Here is an 18,768-nt window from a genome sequence, read left to right as displayed (position 1 = left end):
GTCTCCTCGTCCTCCCTCTTCCTATTCAACGAGGCCAAGCTGGGAAATGTGTTTGCTACCCACTCCCCAAGTATCTGTGGCTGAGATTTCCCAAGCTCTGGGGCTCCACTGCCCACTGTGCCCCATCCCAGCACGAGATGCTCTCCCGCCCCTGGAGCCTCAGATCTGCCACAGCAGCAGGAATAACTACTGCCTGTGGGGAGCTGCTCTGCCGGTATCTCACAGGCATGACATTATCTCTATTTTTATAGAAAGGGAGCATGAACCATGCTTGGTTAAGGGATAAATCCCAGCTAAATTTAAACTTCCTGTCTTAAGGCTGCTAAATGTCTTAAAAAAAAAAAAAAAAAAAAAAAAAAAAGCAAGCCACTGAGTGGCTTGCTTACGTAGAAATATGTATTTATACTTTTCTTTTTCTTTTTTTTCTGAGATATATGCACTCTAAAGTGTTCAGGTATGAACCTGAACTACAGTAGCTAATTTTTTTAAGGTTTAGGCCATGCATGATTCTCTGGCTGCCGTGTCCCTGCACCAGCAGTGCTGGGTGCTCCCAGCCCCTATGGAAAGGGCAGTCATAACTCGCTGTGCTGCCACAGCCCTCAGAGTTTTACATCACCAGCTGTAAGTTTGAAGAAAAAAACCTGCAAAATCCCTCCTATGGCTTGGGGAGCCTCAGCCCCTGCAAGCAGGGCCCTGCTGATGCAGCACAGCCATGGGCACCCCCAGGTCTGCCAGCAACATGCAGGAACTCCTGCACTCCAGGTGGTCACATCTGTGACCTGTCTGTGTTCCACAGCTGAGCCCATGGACCCTTTTCAATGCATATTCTGCCCCAACAGCGAAAAGGAGTTTTTAACTTCTCTGCTCCCAAATCTGGGGCATGCAGCCTGCTCTGACAGCATCCCATGCTCCTGCTCTGCTTCCCTCACCAGCCCAGGCCCCCCTCCCTGTGACGGTCATAAAGAACTGCTGGAAGGCTCCCACACAGAAATAAACCATTTACAAGCTCCCGCGGCCTTGTATGTAGGGCCAAGGTTAATGGTGGAGGGAAAACCTGGGTGCAGAGGAAAAGCCTGTTGCATCTGAAGGTTAGAAGGAGGGAATTTTAGTTTAAATTACCCATGCCAGCCTTAAAATGCAGCTCAGCAGGGATTGTGTTGTGGCAGGTTTTGGGGCAGCGGGGAGCAGGGTAGGTGAAGATGTTGCCCACAACCTCTTGCTCAGCAACTCCCCCATCCATGAGGCTGCTCTGGCCCTGCTGGGGCACCCTGGGACTTTGTGGGTGACCTCAAGAGATCCAGTTACCCACATCCATTCAAGGGTTAGCTACTGAAACCATGGCTTCAGCTGGGGTTTGAAGCACCTGCAGCCAGCATGAGCTACCCTCACCTCTCTGCCTTCCTCTGCCACAGTAGGGCTTGCAGAATGTGAGGCAAAACTCCACTGGAGGATGAGAGTTTTGGGTGTGGAACAGAAATCAAGCCCAGCATTTGTGTGCAGCCTTCAACCTACAGCGACAGCCACCTCACCCTACAAACTCCACTTGCATAATTTCATGGGAACAGAGGATTGGAGGTAAACTGGTTTCTCACCCCAAACCCAAGCCCTACCACAGCCAGGCCTGTGCTCTGGTGGTGTCAGTGCCATAGTTCCTCTTTCACCCCTTCAGCTCAATCCATCCACAGCTCGTGCTCTCAGCAGGCTGGTGTGGGATTGACTCAGCACCATCACCCCTGGGATACCTGGAGGCTCTGCAGAAGAGTAACTAAAAGACAGGTTGTGGATGTTGCTGGTGCAGGATGAGGTTGGTTATTTATATATTTATACCCATCAAGTATGTTATTTACTTTTTTATATCTAGGGTTTGTTTGAGATCTCAGAGCAGAACGTCAGACTTGCCAGTAAGGCAGTGCTGCGTGTGGTGGGGATCTTGGCTTGGCTGTGCTGTGCAGAGGGGAAGCCAGGACAGATGAAAGAGTTAAAAATGGAAACAAGATCCAGAAATACAGCAGTAACAGGCAAAATTCTTTGGAGACAAATTGTTCTAAACTAACTCAGGCTGTGATTTTCTTATCTGCTCTGCAAGAAAGGTCAGAGCAGGAATACCTCTTTTTTCTGCCCCCCTCCTCCCACCTCCTTCTTGTCCTAGGAAGCTAATAAGAAGAGCACAAAGCCCACTGCAAGGCTCTTCAGGACTGTGTGTCCTTGAACCATTAGCTAGTAGGTACAATTTAACTGCCACATCACTCATCTTGGCCCTGATTAGACCCAGATGAACACTTTCAATATTAATAGTCAGATGATTTAATAAAGCTGCACAAGCAGTAAAAGTAACAATACACTTTCATAAACGGGTTCCAGATGTTGCCAAGGCAAATGCTAAACATCAAAATACAAACTTAAAAAAAAAAAGTTAGAAAAAAAAAAAAAGCTGGATAAGCAAAACTTGGAACAAACTATAAACTAATTAAATGTGGGTTGAGTTTTCCAAAAATAAATTGAAGCCATAAGGATGTGATGTGAGCCAATAAATAGTACAGTTAGTCAAAGTTATTGTGGAACGACAGTTGGAAAGATGGTTTGAAGTCACCGATAGGTGGGCTCACAGCGAGCTTGGCTCCCCATCAATAGGAAGGCTTGTTCTCCTGTGCACAAGAGCAGGATCAAATCTTCTGGTATCTATAACTGGGACCCCAGAGAGGTTACTGAGAGAATATGAGATGATTTTCAAGTCAGGGAATAAAGGGAAAATGATGCCAGAAGTGCCTGTGTCTCTCCTGCAATAGCAGCAGGGGTGATACCACCACCCAAGGACACCAGGATATTTTTTCCTGCATGTCGGGGGAGCCTTCCAGCCTCTCATTGCCCACAGGGCATCCACAGCCTCTGCTTGGCCACCTGCAAAGCCCATGGACACACCACTGCTGTAGTCAATAACCCACCCTCTTCCCCACACAAGTCATTGAAAGCAGCTCTCAGAGAATTTCACCCCAGTCCCATCACAGCAGATGAGCTTTCTGCCAGCAGGGACTGCACCTGTAAGAACATGGAGGGGGGTTTTGTGAGCCCCCCCTACCACTGCAGCCCCAGACAGCAGGTGAGTCATCCAGCACCTAACTCTGGCTCCAGTTTTCCCCACACTGTGGTTCCCAAGGAACAGGAACCACTAAGGAGCAAGCTGGGGGTGCTTGGTGGTGCAGGCACAGCACATTTGTTGCAGGCAGGAAGAAAGCAGCTCATAGCCCAGGCAAGGGCAGGAAATACATTTTCACTGAGGGGCAGAATGAACACTTTCTGTTCTCAAGTATTCTCCCTGACATGCTGCTTTGGGACAGCTAAACACCAAGATGAACTTAAGGGAATGTGTTTGGAGTGAGATGCTAGGACACTTATCACTGTTCCCAGCTCTCCCCTTCCCAAGCTGGACGGGGATCAAGGCTTTTGTTACACAGAACCTCCATTATAGGACCTTCATACCATGTTCTGTCTTGGAGTGATAATTGTCTTTATGTTGCTTGTATTTCTCAAGGACAAAGAAAAATTGATGATTTTTAGGTCATAAATGCTCTACAGTGAAGTCTATCCCCTATTTTCCACGTATCTCCAAGCACCCCAGGATGGGGCTGACACTATTTCAGCAGTGAAAGCGGGCTGCCCAGCTTGCTGTAACTGTAGTGGCTCTAGGAGCTCCCTGCATCATCTTTTCCATGCAGATCTGTCAACCTGTAATCCCCAGGCTTTGCATTGGGAGAGACTAAGGCCAGGAAGATTAGTTAAGTTACTCTTTGCTTTCTCTAAGCAGTGCACTTAAACATGGGACTGGGGAGCAGCTCTAACTCAACCCTGCAGTCCTGTTATTCCTGGAAACCCCCAGATTGGTGCCCTGATGGAAACACAACCTGCACTGGGACCTGCTTTCCCACCTGGGTGAGCCTTGGCTCCACGGTGGATCTGGTGAGTCCTGCATCTGCTGCCAAGTTTAGGATTTGCTTTGGGCTTTTATCCACGGTTAATGACACAAGTGCGCAATAACAGAGCCTCTCATAAAATTATTATGAGAACAAACAAATTCCTTCCCTTTCATATGCAGTACTTTGTTTTTAAGATTAATCCAACAGCAGAGTTGATGGGCTCTGCTCTCTCGCTGACCCATGTCAGAGCACCAGGTGTTCCCCCTCACCAGGTTACTCCTGAGCTGCCTCCTCCATGATGCAGCAACCATTGCCACAGATGGGCATCAGGGTAATTCCTATGCCCTGATTTCCAGGAGGTACTGTGCAAGGTCAGAAGTTCCCATGGAAGTTGTTCAGCATGACCTGTGTAACAGTGATCCCAGATTTCTTGCAGTCAGTTTGAGCTAGATCTGACCTGTCAAAAAGTACCGGATCTTGTTGCAACATCCTGCTGTGCTGCAGAATCTCCCCAGAACCCAGACCTCAAAGTGTTGTATTCTATTTTGGATGCAGCTCAGTTTCCTCCAGCAGACTCCTGTTCTCCAGTGGTAGGGTCTGGTGCTGGTTTCAGCTGCTGAACCGAAGAGTTTTTTTGTGTCAGGTTGCTCTTCTCCATCCATGTGTTTTACACTGTATCTTTATCTTCATAGGAGAGATAGAGCAGACCAAATGGAGCTGAAAAAACTTAATATCCCAGTTTTTGCCTTGGTAAGGCACAAGCCGCTGGCTCTCCCAGGAAATCCATCAGTGCTGCGTTTGGATCAGGGGACCAACCCAGGCTCCACCCTCAGGTATGTGGTCCCACATCGTCCTGCATAATAAATACTGCATTTGGCAGAGTACAGTATGGAGCAAGGAATGAGCCAGAAAGCTTTCCTGGTGCATAAAAAAGGACTGATTTTGATTGTTTTAGACACCAGTTCTTCCAGTGCCAGGAAGACATGCAGTATACATTTCTGGTTTGCTTGGACCTTCTTCAAACAGGCTGGTAACTAACTTACTCTACCACTTATTTTTCTTTTGTGAAAATATCCCTTTAAATTCACTGTTTAGCAAATACTGCTTAGTCCCATTAGAAAGTAAATTGGGTATGGATCATACCAGCAGGCTTCTCCAGTCTCTTTCAGCTGCTTAAATTACATCATGATCTAACTTCACCCAGGGGAGGGACAAACTCTGCAGATTGCTGCCCGTCCTTTTGCTTTGGTAGTCTCCGGGATTTCTGAGGTGCCTTTCACATGTTTTCTGTGTATCAGTGCAATGACTCTGTTTTTGGGTCCTGGGGATGTTTTGTACTGAGGTACCCCAGGGCTGTGCCCCAACAAAGCCAGCCAGGCAAGCTGGAATGCCAGGGGTCAGTGAGGAGATGCCTGGCACTCAGCACTGACAATTTGGCCAGAGAAGTTTCTCTTTGAGTCTGGGCAGCTGATGCCGGGGTGAGGACAGGGGAGAGCTCCTGGCCCTGCACTCCTCCATCTGCCCTCGGAGCCACTTGCCTCCTCCATCCACTCTGACCGGATCTCGTTTCTCCCACAGACTTCACTTTCTGACCCGCAAAGCTGCTCCTGCTGGGGCAGTCCCTGCTCCTGCTGGGACATTCCCTGCTCCAGCCCTGTGTCCTGGGGGCCGGGATGCCGGGTCTGGCAGTGTCCAGCCCTGGGGCTGGCGGGGGCAGCCTGTGCCGCAGGATGGCAGGGCCAGCCGGGATGCCTGTGCCGGGGGGCTGCAGGGGCAATTATTTGCCATATTGTGCTCTCGCTTGTCTTTAAAAACAACAACAACTCAACTGACTCATAGGTCCTACGGCCTCTGAGTCATTTTTTATTTCTGGATTTCGCTGCTCTGCCCTTTGCAATGAAGGGAGTTGCATGCTCACACACACACATCAAGTTCACATTTGTTTTTCCCCTATAAAAACAAAACGATTTCCATACCATTAATGAAACAGAAATTATTTGACTTCACGTACCCTGGCTTTTATTTTCCATTGTATAAACTCTGCAGATGAAATAATGATGGTTGTAAAGTAAACCTCTCTCTCTCTCTTTTTTTTTTTTTTTTTTTTTTTTTTTTCCTTTCCCTTTCCAGGCAGCCTCTTTTCGAAATAGCAATAGGGAGTCACTTACAGGCTTGGCTTGTGCTGCGCCTGTAGTAATTAACCCCTTCATCCCTAGCTTTTCCTCTGTTGGAAGTTAGCCACGGCGTGGGTGAAGGCAGCAGCAGGTCTCCTCTGGGACTAGAAGCAAAGCGGGGGAGCAGAGCAGGCAGGGAAATGTGGGAAAGGAGGCCAAGAGCTGCTCCAGGCAGAGCAGTGATGTGTGCCTGGAGCAAACCACTCGTGGGCTGGACAGCTTTCCTGGGAGAGCCAGAGTGCTGGCACTGCAAGGCCAGAAGTACCTTCAGTCTTCCTACACCTCTCACTTTTTTTTGGGTTTAAATCAGCACCACTGTTTTGTGTTTAGCCTGGCAGCCCCATCCTGGGTCACCCCCCTTCCTTCCCACTCCCCGGGGACCACCAGGGAAACGTTCTCTCTCCTCCACACACCACTGCAGAAATAATCTGTGGTAAATAATTAATCACCTAATCTTGCTCTTTTTGTTTACAGGGCCGTTATGATTTTATGAAGTACTTGGAGGAACATTATTGGGGTGAGGTAATCCCTTACACAGCAGCAGATCCAGCTGGAGCTGGGCGTGCGAGCACGTGCCTGCCTTGCCCCCCAGGACAGGGTGAGCTGCCCTCCCTGCAGGGGTGTGAGCTCTGCTTCCTGATAGACCCTTACCATCACACACAATCTGTCTTCAAGGCCTCCACACACGCCACAAGCATTTTTCTTAATCACATTTATCATGCAACAGCATCTCCCCGCAGCATTGCAGATGCTTCACTGATGCCTGGCCTGGGCGGGTTGGTGACACTGACTGAGTTACTGTCCCTCTTCCCAGACTGGGTGATGTGTTTTATATTATTTCTCTTGGATTTATTAAGCATTATGTAACCAGCTAACCAATCCCGCATGCGATGCAATCGTGGCTGATTTCATGTCAGTGGAAAGTAAACAAAAAAAATCGCTCTGAAGTGGCTAAACTGAAATTCATTTCCACATGCAGAGCAGTTCCTGGAGGATCTTTCCCATCTCCTCATGGTTAATTTGCATTCAAGCTCTCATGCAACCCATTAGAAAAGAGTTATGGAAAAATTGCACATAGAACATGACAGTGCGTTACAAGGAAAAATTAGTAAGATTAAGTTTATTTTACTTAGATACTTTTCAGCAATTTTGTTGATTTCTGCTGTGCCTTGAAATGTGTAACACTTGCCTATTTTTTGGTCTTTCAGCTGGGGAACTCAAAATGTGAAATTACTTACTAAAGAAAGTTTGGCATTAAAGTTTGAAAAACCAGGCAAGTCAACCCTGCAGTCCTGAGGTCCTGAAGCCCAGCAGGACCCAGGCCAATGACAAGGAAGATGTTCTGCCCTTGCTGAGCTTTGGAAGGACTATAAATATCAAGTGAGGCAAAAACTATACCCCCATCAGACTCTGAAGTCAGGCTCTTTCAGGAGCACTTGCTTTCTGGTGTCATGGACAACATCTTTCCCATTACCTCCAGTTTGCATTCAGACACAGTGAACTGAGGATGGGGGAATGTGAAATGGACAAAACAGTAGTGGTTTTGCACTATTTCATTTGTTTTTTCTCAGCAACTTTGAAACTTTCAGCAATGTCTGAAAATGATGTGTGTCTTTCTGGATCCACTTCACTGACACACTTCACAGAAATATCGGTAAAGTTGGTGGTTGAGGGTTACCTGGTTGCATGTTATTTGCACTATTTTTCAGTAAGTCCCATAGGCAGCCAAGCACCTGCTTCACCAGGGCAAGAAGCTAAGTCCAGTTAAGCTGAAATGCTGTATTAGATCTGGCTGAGTTCCTGGACCATGTAGCATCATTTGCCAATTGTTGGGCTGGAATTTGAACATAAAGGCGACACCAAGGTGTGATCCAGGAACAGATGAGGATGGTGAAGGGGTAGGATGGGACAGCCCTGTGGGCAGTGCTGGTGGGCAAGCTTACAGCTCCATGTGGGTGCCATCACTGCACCTATGTGAGATGAGCAGGGATGTTCTGCATCCTTCCTTGAAAAGACGCCTCGAAGGAGGGTTGAGGATTAGAACAGAAGGTTAGCACAGGAATCCCTCACATTGCTCAGGACAGCAGCTTAAGAGTGGGGTTTTTTACTCCCTACCTGCTGGATGTTGTGGTCACTGTGTACTCATGGCCAGTACTTCCAGAGTCATGAGCAGGCCAGGCAAATCTTCCCTGGCAGACAAAATCAGGTGTGAGTTTACCAAGTAATACCTGGACTTATCTCTTTAGGCTTTTGTCAGCCATTGGGCTATGAATGTCACACGAGGGGAGCTATAACACAAACCGAGTTTAGCAGCCATCCTGGGTCTCAACATGTAACCTTGTTTGGCAACAAGTCCCTTTCATTTGGCACCTATGTCTCCATTTCTCTCTTGTTCCTATATTCTGCTGTCCTTTCCCCCTCGTGTTGTATTGGAAAAGCCTAGAGAGAGCAAGCCAAACCAGCAGAACAGCCTGAAGTGCCTGGGAGAGGAGAAAACCCCACAACCAGGGGTCATCCAAGAGAAAACCATGGATAGAATGTGGTCACCTACACCAGCATCACAGCATGGCCCCACTGCCACAGCAGCTCCCACCAGCCCAGAAAGCATGCGAGGGTAACGTGCCATTCCTCTTTGTCAGATGTAAAGCAAAGCAACTTATTCAGGGTCTGAGGAGGTGGGGAAATGCTGAGTTTCAGCAGTTCATAAGTAATTTTAGCAGCTCTGCCAGCACCTTTGCTTATCTGGGGCCTTGCAGGGTGAGGCAATGCATTATCAGCACGTCACGGCCCGGGGCGCGTGGGCTGCCAGTGGGGTTTGCAGAGGGCTAAGCTGGCACATCCCCCTTGGAAGTTGCCTTCTAATGACTGGGGATTTGCATGCCATGTTCTCAGAGGGCTCCAAGATTTCAGCCCTTTGAAGAGCACTTGGCAGTGATCTGTTTTTGACTGAGTTCTTGTCTTAAAAATAAGTCCATTCTCTCACCTCCCACACTGCCTGGAGCAGGAGTCCCTGCCTGGCCACGCATGGGTGGTTTGAGCTCATCTTGTTGCAAGTTGCTGCAGAAAATGCTGAGGATTTTAGAGCACTTCCAGGACTGAGAGCTGAATGGCAGAATGCAACAGTCAACCAAATCCACTCTGCTGTTGCCATAATTTTTGTTGCTCTTGTTTCTGCAGAGGGATCAACAGTCTATCCTATATCCCAATTAACTGCAGCTTCTGCAGCTCATTTTCAGATGCAGCAGTCATGAGACCCGCTTTTACACAGAAAAAGCAGCAGCAATGAACCAAGTAGCAAAAACAAATGAGCTGCCAGTTGGTAGCAGACATTGCTTTGCCTAAACTACTGCCATTCAAGTAAAACTACTGTGCAGCAGTCAGGGTTTTTTTTCCTATTATTATCATATTATGCTCTGGAATTCAATTTTCTGTATATTTTTCAGGCTCTGCATGAATCCTGGATCTCTGTGAATAGATGGAATTGAAATTGAAGAATACCATCCAAATAGGTAAACACGTCAGAAACATTATCTGGGTCACATTTGGGCAACAGGGTTCGCTCTGTTTTAAGTGCAAATGGGTTACTGATGATTTAGATGAACTTCCTGAGGAGTGTTTGAAATTCCTGGCACACATTCGGTTTCCCATCTGCTAGAAGGTCTTTGATGAGCCCACAAAGAGACATTGGACTGGAGCTGCTGCTCTTCATCTCTGGTTGGACTCCCTATGACTGACCAGTTTGTATTTTTTTGCATTTGTATTACTTTGATTCCCAAGGGGAAAAAGGGCTTGCAAGGTACTGTGTGACAGGCTGCTGGGGAAGAGATGTTCTGTGAACTCTCCATCCATATGCTGTCATCAGCTTGTTCCAGCACTGCCAGTTCTTTATGTCTGCTAAAATTATTATGCAGAGTCGAATTTTGCCCTCGTTTAGGGCAGATCTAACATAATTAATTTGTTCTGTCAGAGGGAACTTGAGGTTAGCCTGGGTTACAGATGTTAAAAATTTTCCACCTTCTCCTAAAGTGTCCCATGTTTAGCATTTAAGTGGATTATATGTTCTTTTCTTTCATGCCCTTCTTCACCTGTTAACAAATATATTTTATGGAGCTTGTGCTGTAACTTACCAAAATTTAATGTCCAGTATCCAATTTGAATTCAAATTAAATGTTTTCCATTTTTTAAGCAGAAGAGAGCCATGGCAGGAGGGCAGGGGGACCAGGGTTTTGGAAAGGAACTTATTTTAGGAACAGAACCAAGAGTCCTGTTGACAGAGTCTGAAGTGCTTTTTTCTTTGCACACAGAAAAATCAGGAGCTTGTGTCTCTGCAATGCCTCTCAAGAGATCCCCCTTGCAGGAGAAGGAAAAAGATTCCCACAAGTCCCAGTCCCTAGACAGAGCTGCAGCACAGCTCCAGGGAGACTCAACAGCTGGGGGAGATGATGGTCAAGGAGCAAAGCACCTCTTCCAGCATGGACAACATGACAAAGTGCAGAATGCTCTCTATTCACCATCTCCTGCTCCACAATCTCATCATTTTGCAGTAGTGCCTTGTCTTTTCAACTCAGTAGCCTCCTTCTGGACACCTCCTGAGACATGCCACAATCTGAATATGCTGAGCAGTACTTCTGCCCAGGAGCTGCCTCCCAAGCCACAGCAGAGCTGGCAGCCCTGGCAAGGCTGAAAGGAGGGCTCAGACACGATGATGCTGTTCTATCAACAGGTGAGCATAGGACGCATGTACAAAACCACAGCAAGTCTTTGCTGAGACCTCACCCCTAAGGTAATAACTTCTGCCTCTGCTAGGAATGTCTGCATTTTCTTCCACTGAGTGCCTTTTGACATATTAAAAGCATGGCAGGAACTGGGAGATGAGAACTGGAACTGAGATCCCAGGGGATCCATTGGTCTTATTTCTGTGGATGCTTGTACTCTGGGTCTATTTGAAGAAGATGATTCATTCAACTGCTTGAGCTTATGGGTCTGTGTGTCACTTCCATTGTAGAGAAGAAGGGTCTTGTTTGCTCTCATGGACTGGCTGGGGTAATTTTGGCATAGATCTAGTGTGGAAAAAATGCTTTATACAGCAAGACAGCATCTGATTCAGTTTCTTCCTTGCTGGATGCTGGTGTTTAGAGTCTCCAAGGCAGGAAGTTTTATCAAGCAACATCAAACAGATGTTCCTCATCGTGGTCCAGCTGCATTGACTGGAAACCTGCTCAGTCAAACCCTCAAGGGGGACACAAGCGTTGATTCTGCATGGACAGCAGTTTATTAAACGATCCACCTGGAAACAGCAAAGGACCTTTTAAAAGAAATATCTGTACCAGCATTCATTGTAAATGCACCAGAAGCACTTGTAGTCATGGCACTCACAAGAACCATTTCCAGGAAGGGGCCTGAATTACTGATTTTGCAGGAAAAGTGCAGAAAGTTTTCTCTGGATTTTCACACCCGCTGGCAACATCTTTCTGATGGGAGTGCATGGTGAACTATGGCACTGCAGGATACAGCTAAGCATTCTAGTTTGGGATGGCTGAAGGGAGAAGGGATCAGTATCATAAATCCCAGGGTTTTCCATTGTTGATCAGAAGAAAAGGCCTCTCTTAGTGGCCATGAACTTCAGATGTTTCTGGGCCTTCCAGATGCAAAGATGTGAATGTGTTGTTCCAAGAGGTAACATCTTCACAGGGATGTTGCAAGAACTGAAGAGATTAGGAGAGATTTGGATAGTGGGGCCATATCAGACATCAGTGAGTGTCAGCTCAGGTGATTGCTTCAAGGCTCTGCCCTGCCTGGACCCCAACTAAACCAGCCCTGTTTGCTGGCTGCCATGGCTGTGCTGGTTCCCATTGCTGGCACAAGCACATCTGTGCTGCTTTGAATGTAGGGCATGCATTAGGGGCTGGTCCTGGAGGCCTGGACTCTCCAGCTCCAAGGTGTGGCCAGAGGAGTTGCCATCATGTGCTGCACAGGCAGGACAACAGCTCTTTGCAGGCTGAGTGAAGGCAGTCTGGAACTTCCTTCAGAAACCTTCATGCCTCACCAGCACTGAGTCTGGAGTTGTGGTGGAAACTGCTGGGGACAGCTTTCTTTGGACATCTATTTATCCACAAAGACTGAAGTTTCTGGTCCAGCAGAGAATAACTGATATGGAGCTAAAGAGAATATCTCCATCCACAGTGTGGGAAGGTGAGAGGTCTTCCTGCAGCAGAACGTGTCCAAGAGGATGCTGCTTCAACTACTTTGAGAGTTGTGGGCTACTTTGAGAGAGGAACAAGTGGAACTGGAGCACAGGACCCTGCAAAGTGACACTTTGCAGCTGTCACTGCTGGAACCACACCTCAGCCCCCCACTACAGCTGGAATGCACCTCAGCCCCCCAACTACAGCATGCTCTAAGGCTGTATTTGATCTAAGGCTGATTGCTTCAAATCACTGAGCTCAAATAGTGATAAGGCCCTTAAAAAATTAATCTCAAATCAAAATAACCCTGTGGAGTCCAGGGTAGCACTTGGGTTTAGGCATGTCCTTGGGCTGCTAGAGCCCACGTGGGCCACAGCCCTCTGTCCAGCACAACCTGGCAGGCTGTGGTCACAGCTGGACACATTAATGACCCACATGCCACAATGCATTTGCTGTAGCATAAATCAGCTGTCATTTGCTCCTGGCTTATCAATGGGAAGGAAAACAATGCAGTGCAACAGCTCCATGAAAGGTTAAGTTTTGGAGCCACATAACTGGTAGGAACATTGGCTGCGGAGGGGATTGCCCGATAAGCAGGCTCTCCCACTTCTCCTAAAATTTTGACAGTTACCAGAAGCTGGCAGCAGAGTTTCAACCCTTACATGGGATGTAACAAAAAGATTAACCAACTGAAGGAGAAGAAATATGACTCTGATGTACACTACAGATCATTTCCAGAGGCAGGATCACAAGTACTGACTCTGAATTCACGGATGTGCATGCAAGCAGGGCCAAGACAGCTTTCAGCCACTCATTCACTTCCCCCTGAAGATCCCTAAGGAAATGTTATCCCACAGTTGGGGTCCAGCATGGACATAATGTAGGTTTGATAGGGCAGGCAGCCATCAGTGGTGTTATCTCCCTTCTGCATGGAGGCCCCTTCCAGCTCTAGGCTTTCACTTGGCACACAGCGCTGAACTCGGGATGTGAAAAGAGCAGAGTGTGTGGGAGCTGCTGATTTTGTCTCCTTGGTGGGACTGTTTTTTTTAATAAAAGGATCAGATGTTGCCCTTCCTTGAAAACACGACAGTCTATGGGAGAGTTCATTAGTTTATGGCAAGTTGCAACACTGTGGAGCCTGGCTGAAAGCAAATGTTATTGCAGAGTTATCACTAAGGGGAGAGGAAAACAATGTCCTGAGGAAATAAACTCGACAGAGCAAATCACGGAGCAATATAAAGCTGTGGAGTACAGGCAGTAGAGCGGAATTCTTTCTCAGAATAAAAGCCCCCAGTCACCTGTTTTTAATGCCAATGTTTGCTTTCTGCATATTCAGTGAGTGCAGGGGATACATCCATCCAGAACTCTGTCTCTAATGGGAGTAATGAGTATCATGACTGCAGCTGGCTGAACTTATTTACTGCTAGTACATAAAAATGTCTTTGTGGCCATCATTAAATAGTGATAACACCAGTGAAATACCAGTAAACATCAGTTTTGTGTTGGTTGTTCGAGTTTTTGTTAGAAAATTATGTGGTTTAATTTCAAGTTGTACGGAATATTTCTAAAAGTACTTCCTTCCACAAAGCCCCCTATTAAAATACAGAGTGAAGCTTTACTGATGGTCAGTTTTACTGATGACTAGCCTGTCTCAAGTCTGAGAAAAGCTGGAGATGCAAGGGGAGAGGAAATAACAGTTTTCATTAATCTCACACAGCTGTACACTGCCACTCTTCTTAACCTTCTGCTAATCTAATTCACACCAAGGACTGAAAATGTAGCATCAGATTTGGAGATGTGTAAAGATGAATTGAAAATAAGCCATCATTTTCCTTGCTGAGTCTTGTGGCACTTGCAAGATTGCAGAGCCCTCCAGTTCTGCATTGTCAGGGTTTTGGGTTTTTTTTTTTGTGTAATCAATTTTTATTTCCTAACTAGAGAACTTGCTGCAGCTTTGTTCTTATTTACCTCATGGTAGGATGCATAAGTTTCTCCTTCAGGCAGTGGGATCCCGTGCCTGCTCCCAACCCAGCTACCTACATCTAGCCAATGTGGGGCTCTGGTAGCCCCTCAGAGCTTTTTGAGGGTGGTAATTTCTTCCTTGGTGTTTTGGCTGTCTTAAATCAGTATGAGAGCAAAGCGTGGTGAGATTTAACCAACCCTGTGTCCTGGGGTGGGCAGTGCCCACCTCCATGCGCTGCTTAGCCTGGGAGGAGAGGTTTGCCCTGCTGCTCTGGCTCGTCCTTGGACCTGCAAAGCTCCTTTCTGCAAATGCCTGTGAAATGGAAAGTAACTCTTCCTTTGCCTTTTCCTTCCCTCATCCTTTCACCAGCTCAGGTTTGACCTAGTGTTCCTAGATTTTGCATGCATTGGTGTTGGGGTGCAATTCCAATAGATCCCCTTCCTGAAGGGGATTTTCCCCTTTCCTGTAATTTTGGTGGCATTACAACCACTGGTTTTAGCTCTGGTGACCTCAGAAATAAGAGCCAAACTTCTTGAACAAGCTGCCTGAGAAGCCTGGGATAGGTCAGAGGTTTCTTGAGCAGATCAAAAGCCAGAGATGCTTTTCTGACAGCCTTGGAGCTCCCTGTCCTGATTTATGAATTCTATATGCTCTATATATTTAGCTGAAGAGGCTCACTGGGGGAACAGTTTCTGCAAGCAGGAAAGAGAATGTGACTTCAGAAAGCCACCATCTACCAGGACATAACCCCTCAAAAGCACTCTCTGTAGAGCCATCAACCACAGCAAAGGGACCCAGGAGGCTTGGCAAAAAATGTCAGGATATTTTAGCAGACCAGCATTTTTAGCAGGAGATGGAGTTATGGGGAAGCAGGACCCCAGAACTTGGAGCTCTGGACTTGGGGTAGCAGACCTGCAACCTCACCTCATTTCAAAAATCTTCTTTCTCTGTCTTTGGAACCTCACCAGAACCCAAGGGGTTGCTCTCCCTTGGTAAGTGCTGTGTGCCTTGGCAGATTTGGGATTTCTTATCCTCTTTTGGAGGTTGTATGCACAAGGACTCTGCCAGGCTCCTGGGGCTGTTCACAGCTCTGAGTGCCCTTGTCACACTAGTGACACTTAGCTCATGTTCTTCAGGCTGTCTCCACAGGTTAGAGGGTTGTGGTGCTTTGTTGTCCCTCTGTGAGATGAGACTGAGCTCAGCCCCATGCCTGTTTGTCCGGATGTGAACCCTGTTCCTGACAGATGGAGCATGAGGAATAATTTCCCAATATTAATAGAAAACAGGGCAGGAAAAGTCCTAATTCCTACTTATAAGGCCGGAGTGTTTCCATGTGCACAGTAATCCTAATATCAAATCTGTAGTTTCTGTCTAGGTTATGGAGTTCCAAGCAGGTAGTCTTGCAGTCTTGAAGGCTTTGAGCAGCAAATATCCACCACATCCCAAGCCTGAGTAATTACCTGCTGGAACAACTTTACTGTATTGTGCTCTAACACAGAAGTGCCCGATTTTAGTTTCCAGTGTGTACATCTTGTTTTATCTCTCTTCCATAGACAAGGAAGCCCTCTGCCAGAAAATGTTTTCCCAGGACCTGGCTGTAGATGGCCAGCTCACCTCCCAGCTCTCTCCTGGCCAACCTAAATACACTGAAAGCCTTCAGCTCCCTCCTTGTGTGACAGTTTTCCAGTTCTGAATGATCCTCATATTTTTTGTCCAGGTCCAGGTAAGTCCAGGTCTGCACCAGCTCTCTGTTCTGGAAGGATTCTCTGCTCACCTGTGTGAGAGTTTGTGTTAGCAGTGGTGAAACTACAGCTCCTGTCTTCACCTTCTGCTGAGAAAGCCAAGTAAAACTGCTGCCCTCCAGCAGGCACTACCACCAAGGAAAAGTTTAAGGGTAGATATTTTGAAGCTTTGGTAGGGCTGGCCATGGAGAATTAGAGAAATCTAGTAGCTGAATTTCAGTGTTCTGTCAGACTGAAGCTCTTTTGTCCACTGCACATGAACTGAAATGGTCAGATGTGCTTGCCATTCAGTCATGTTGGGGATCAAAGGCATACACAGGCAGCACGGAGCACAGGCTGGGGTCTCTGCTGCCCTGGGGTAAAGTCTTAGGGACAGCAGCAAAGTCCCTGCAACACTCAGCGGAGATATTCTGGGATAACAGAGACACAGTGTGGGCCACGTTCTCTATGGCAATTCTTAAGTCTCTGTGCTAAAAGGAGAGGACTTTGCTGCTGCCACCAAGCCAGCACTGTCACTCTTTAAAGAGAGGCTGGATAAGTGATATGATTTGTTGCTTGAAGAACAGCTGAATGTGCATATTCTATCAATTTGGGGAATTTGGAGAACTAGCTCTTCCCTTCTCTTTTGATGTCAATGCAAAGTGGGCTCCTTGGGTACTTTTACTTTCTCAGAATGACTGTAGGGACAACCTTAACAATAAATGCAAAGGAAGTGGATGTAGTCCCAGAAAACATTTATCATTGGTGAGCTGAATCACAGAGAGCAAGCCCTGGCTTATTTTTCTTACCCTGTGCAGAGGCAAATTTTGTCATCATATCACTCACATAACCTTTCAGATGAACTTAGTAATTGTTATATGTTTTGGTTTGGCTTCTTTCAGATTAAAACCTTGCCTTTCAGAGAAAGGAAACCATAAGTTAAATAACTCCAAAATTAGGTATTTCTGAAGGATAGTTAGTGGTCTTCTTTCTTACCAAAAACAACCCAAGACTGTGCTTTAAATAATAACTTGTAGTAATTCCTGCTCCAAATGGGATTAAGTTAGTAGGATGTTATCAGTATAGCATCCTACATTTCAAACCAAACTTTAGGGTATTATCTACAAAAATGAATACTATAGATCTCTGTAACGTTTTGCAAAACCCAACCAGATTCTATGTCCTAAATCTCCCCATCTGGTTCTCTCTGCTACAACAGTTGCACCTATGGTGGTTTTTTTGCCTACACACAAATTACTGAGTGATCATTCTTTTATTCCCTGGTCTTGTAGATAGGGGGACCCATGTAAAGTGAATGCAGATACACATCCCTGCCCCCAGTGATTTCACTTGGATGCAAAAATACTGGAGTTATAATCCTCCTCCTTCATCACTTTGAACAAAAAGTTATTTTAGTTGCATTAAAATTTCTATAGCAAAGGCAATAGGTCTGTGTTTGTAGGTGTTCACTTTAAAAAGTAGTGTCCATGCAAATGTATAAATATACGCTTTGTAGGGATATATGCCTGTATACACATACACAGACTCTGTATATACAGAAAGACACACACACATACTTAGGAGATGTGTATATAACACTCACTTATATACAAATCCATTCCCTGTTATGAAACAATCATCAAGATATAAACAAGAAAAAGTTAAACCACGGAGAGGCACATTTTAAAGTGCTGCTGGAGGGTTTTATCTACAGTATTGAAGAATTGCTATCAAAACTGGAACAGGGCACTTATTACAAAGAAATCTTTACGTAAGTGCTGGAAAGGTTTGCTGAATAACCAGATGTTGTTGCAAAGACACTTCTCCTCCCCCTCTCCCCAGTTCTTTCCTTCTTTAATAGTTCGATTAATTCTGCACATAAACCAGGGCTGATAAAAGTTCTAAGCTGCAAACTTCACCACATCTGGACACTGTCGAAGCCAGATCGTTCAGCGGTGCACTTCAGTTGCTTTTAATCTCCCTCAATAAAATAAGAACTTCCAACAAGTAATGCTGACCTATATATATTTTTGCACTGTAAACACTGACATCTGCGAGCTGCTCCAAGAGAGCACACTGCACTTTCCACCCAGCAATCGCTTGCCCCTCGCCATAAGAGAAATACGCAGCTCGTGCAGTCGTAGCAGAGTATTCAACTAAACTCCCTGCTATTTCCAATCCTCTGGCTAATTGCTGTCAGGGGAGAAATCAAAGATTAGCTGTTTTGCTGGAGGAAGGGAAAATAAACAACCTCTCTGAGAATGCTGCTTAACATTGCCTGACCAGAAACATTTTTCTACTCACACAAGGAGAGCAGCAGTAAGGGAAGCAGACCCGGTCTCCTCCAGTGCCCCATTTCTGGATCCCACTGGCAACCAGAAGCCCAGCTTCACGGCGTTGACCAACTCATCCTCCCTCGGTGGAGCCAGTCTCCTGCGTTCCTGCTGTCAAGCCCGGAGCCCCTCTTTGCGAGGCTCCCGGCTCAGGCTGGCCGGGAAGGCGGATCCAGCCGCTAAAGCCCAGCTGTGCGTGGGGTCCGCCCAGGAACTGCAGTTTATGAAAAAACTAAGCCTGACTCTCCTCTCGAAGTATATACAAATATGAGAGGGGGGAGCTGGAGGAAGAAGTCGGGCTCTGAGAAAAAGAGTTTGATTTTTTTCTTTTTTCCCCCGATGTCAATGCGGAGCTGCTCCTGGCTCCACACAGCCCAAAGATCTTTGAAGGGGACCTAAAGCCTGCTGCATGCATCTAATCAAAAAGGCATGGGTACTCCTGCATGAGTCTTTCATCTGAATAAAGCACGAAAGGTAATGC

General features: G+C 46.5%; 1 protein-coding gene across 1 annotated transcript in view; it reads right to left on the bottom strand.

Moving 5' to 3' along the window:
- LOC136363674 (TGF-beta receptor type-2-like) overlaps positions 1-18,451 on the bottom strand; it is a 31,762-nt gene extending 13,311 nt beyond the window's left edge. The window contains exon 1 of the mRNA XM_066323098.1: positions 18,259-18,451. Within this exon, the coding sequence (XP_066179195.1) occupies positions 18,259-18,310 (52 nt within the window). The 5' untranslated portion in view covers positions 18,311-18,451. The remainder of the gene's footprint in view (positions 1-18,258) is intronic.
- Positions 18,452-18,768: the final 317 nt, after the last annotated feature.

The sequence above is a fragment of the Sylvia atricapilla genome, chromosome 7 (genome assembly GCF_009819655.1).
Source record: "Sylvia atricapilla isolate bSylAtr1 chromosome 7, bSylAtr1.pri, whole genome shotgun sequence".
Lineage (NCBI taxonomy): Eukaryota > Metazoa > Chordata > Aves > Passeriformes > Sylviidae > Sylvia > Sylvia atricapilla.
This window is presented reverse-complemented; position numbering and strand designations above follow the sequence as displayed.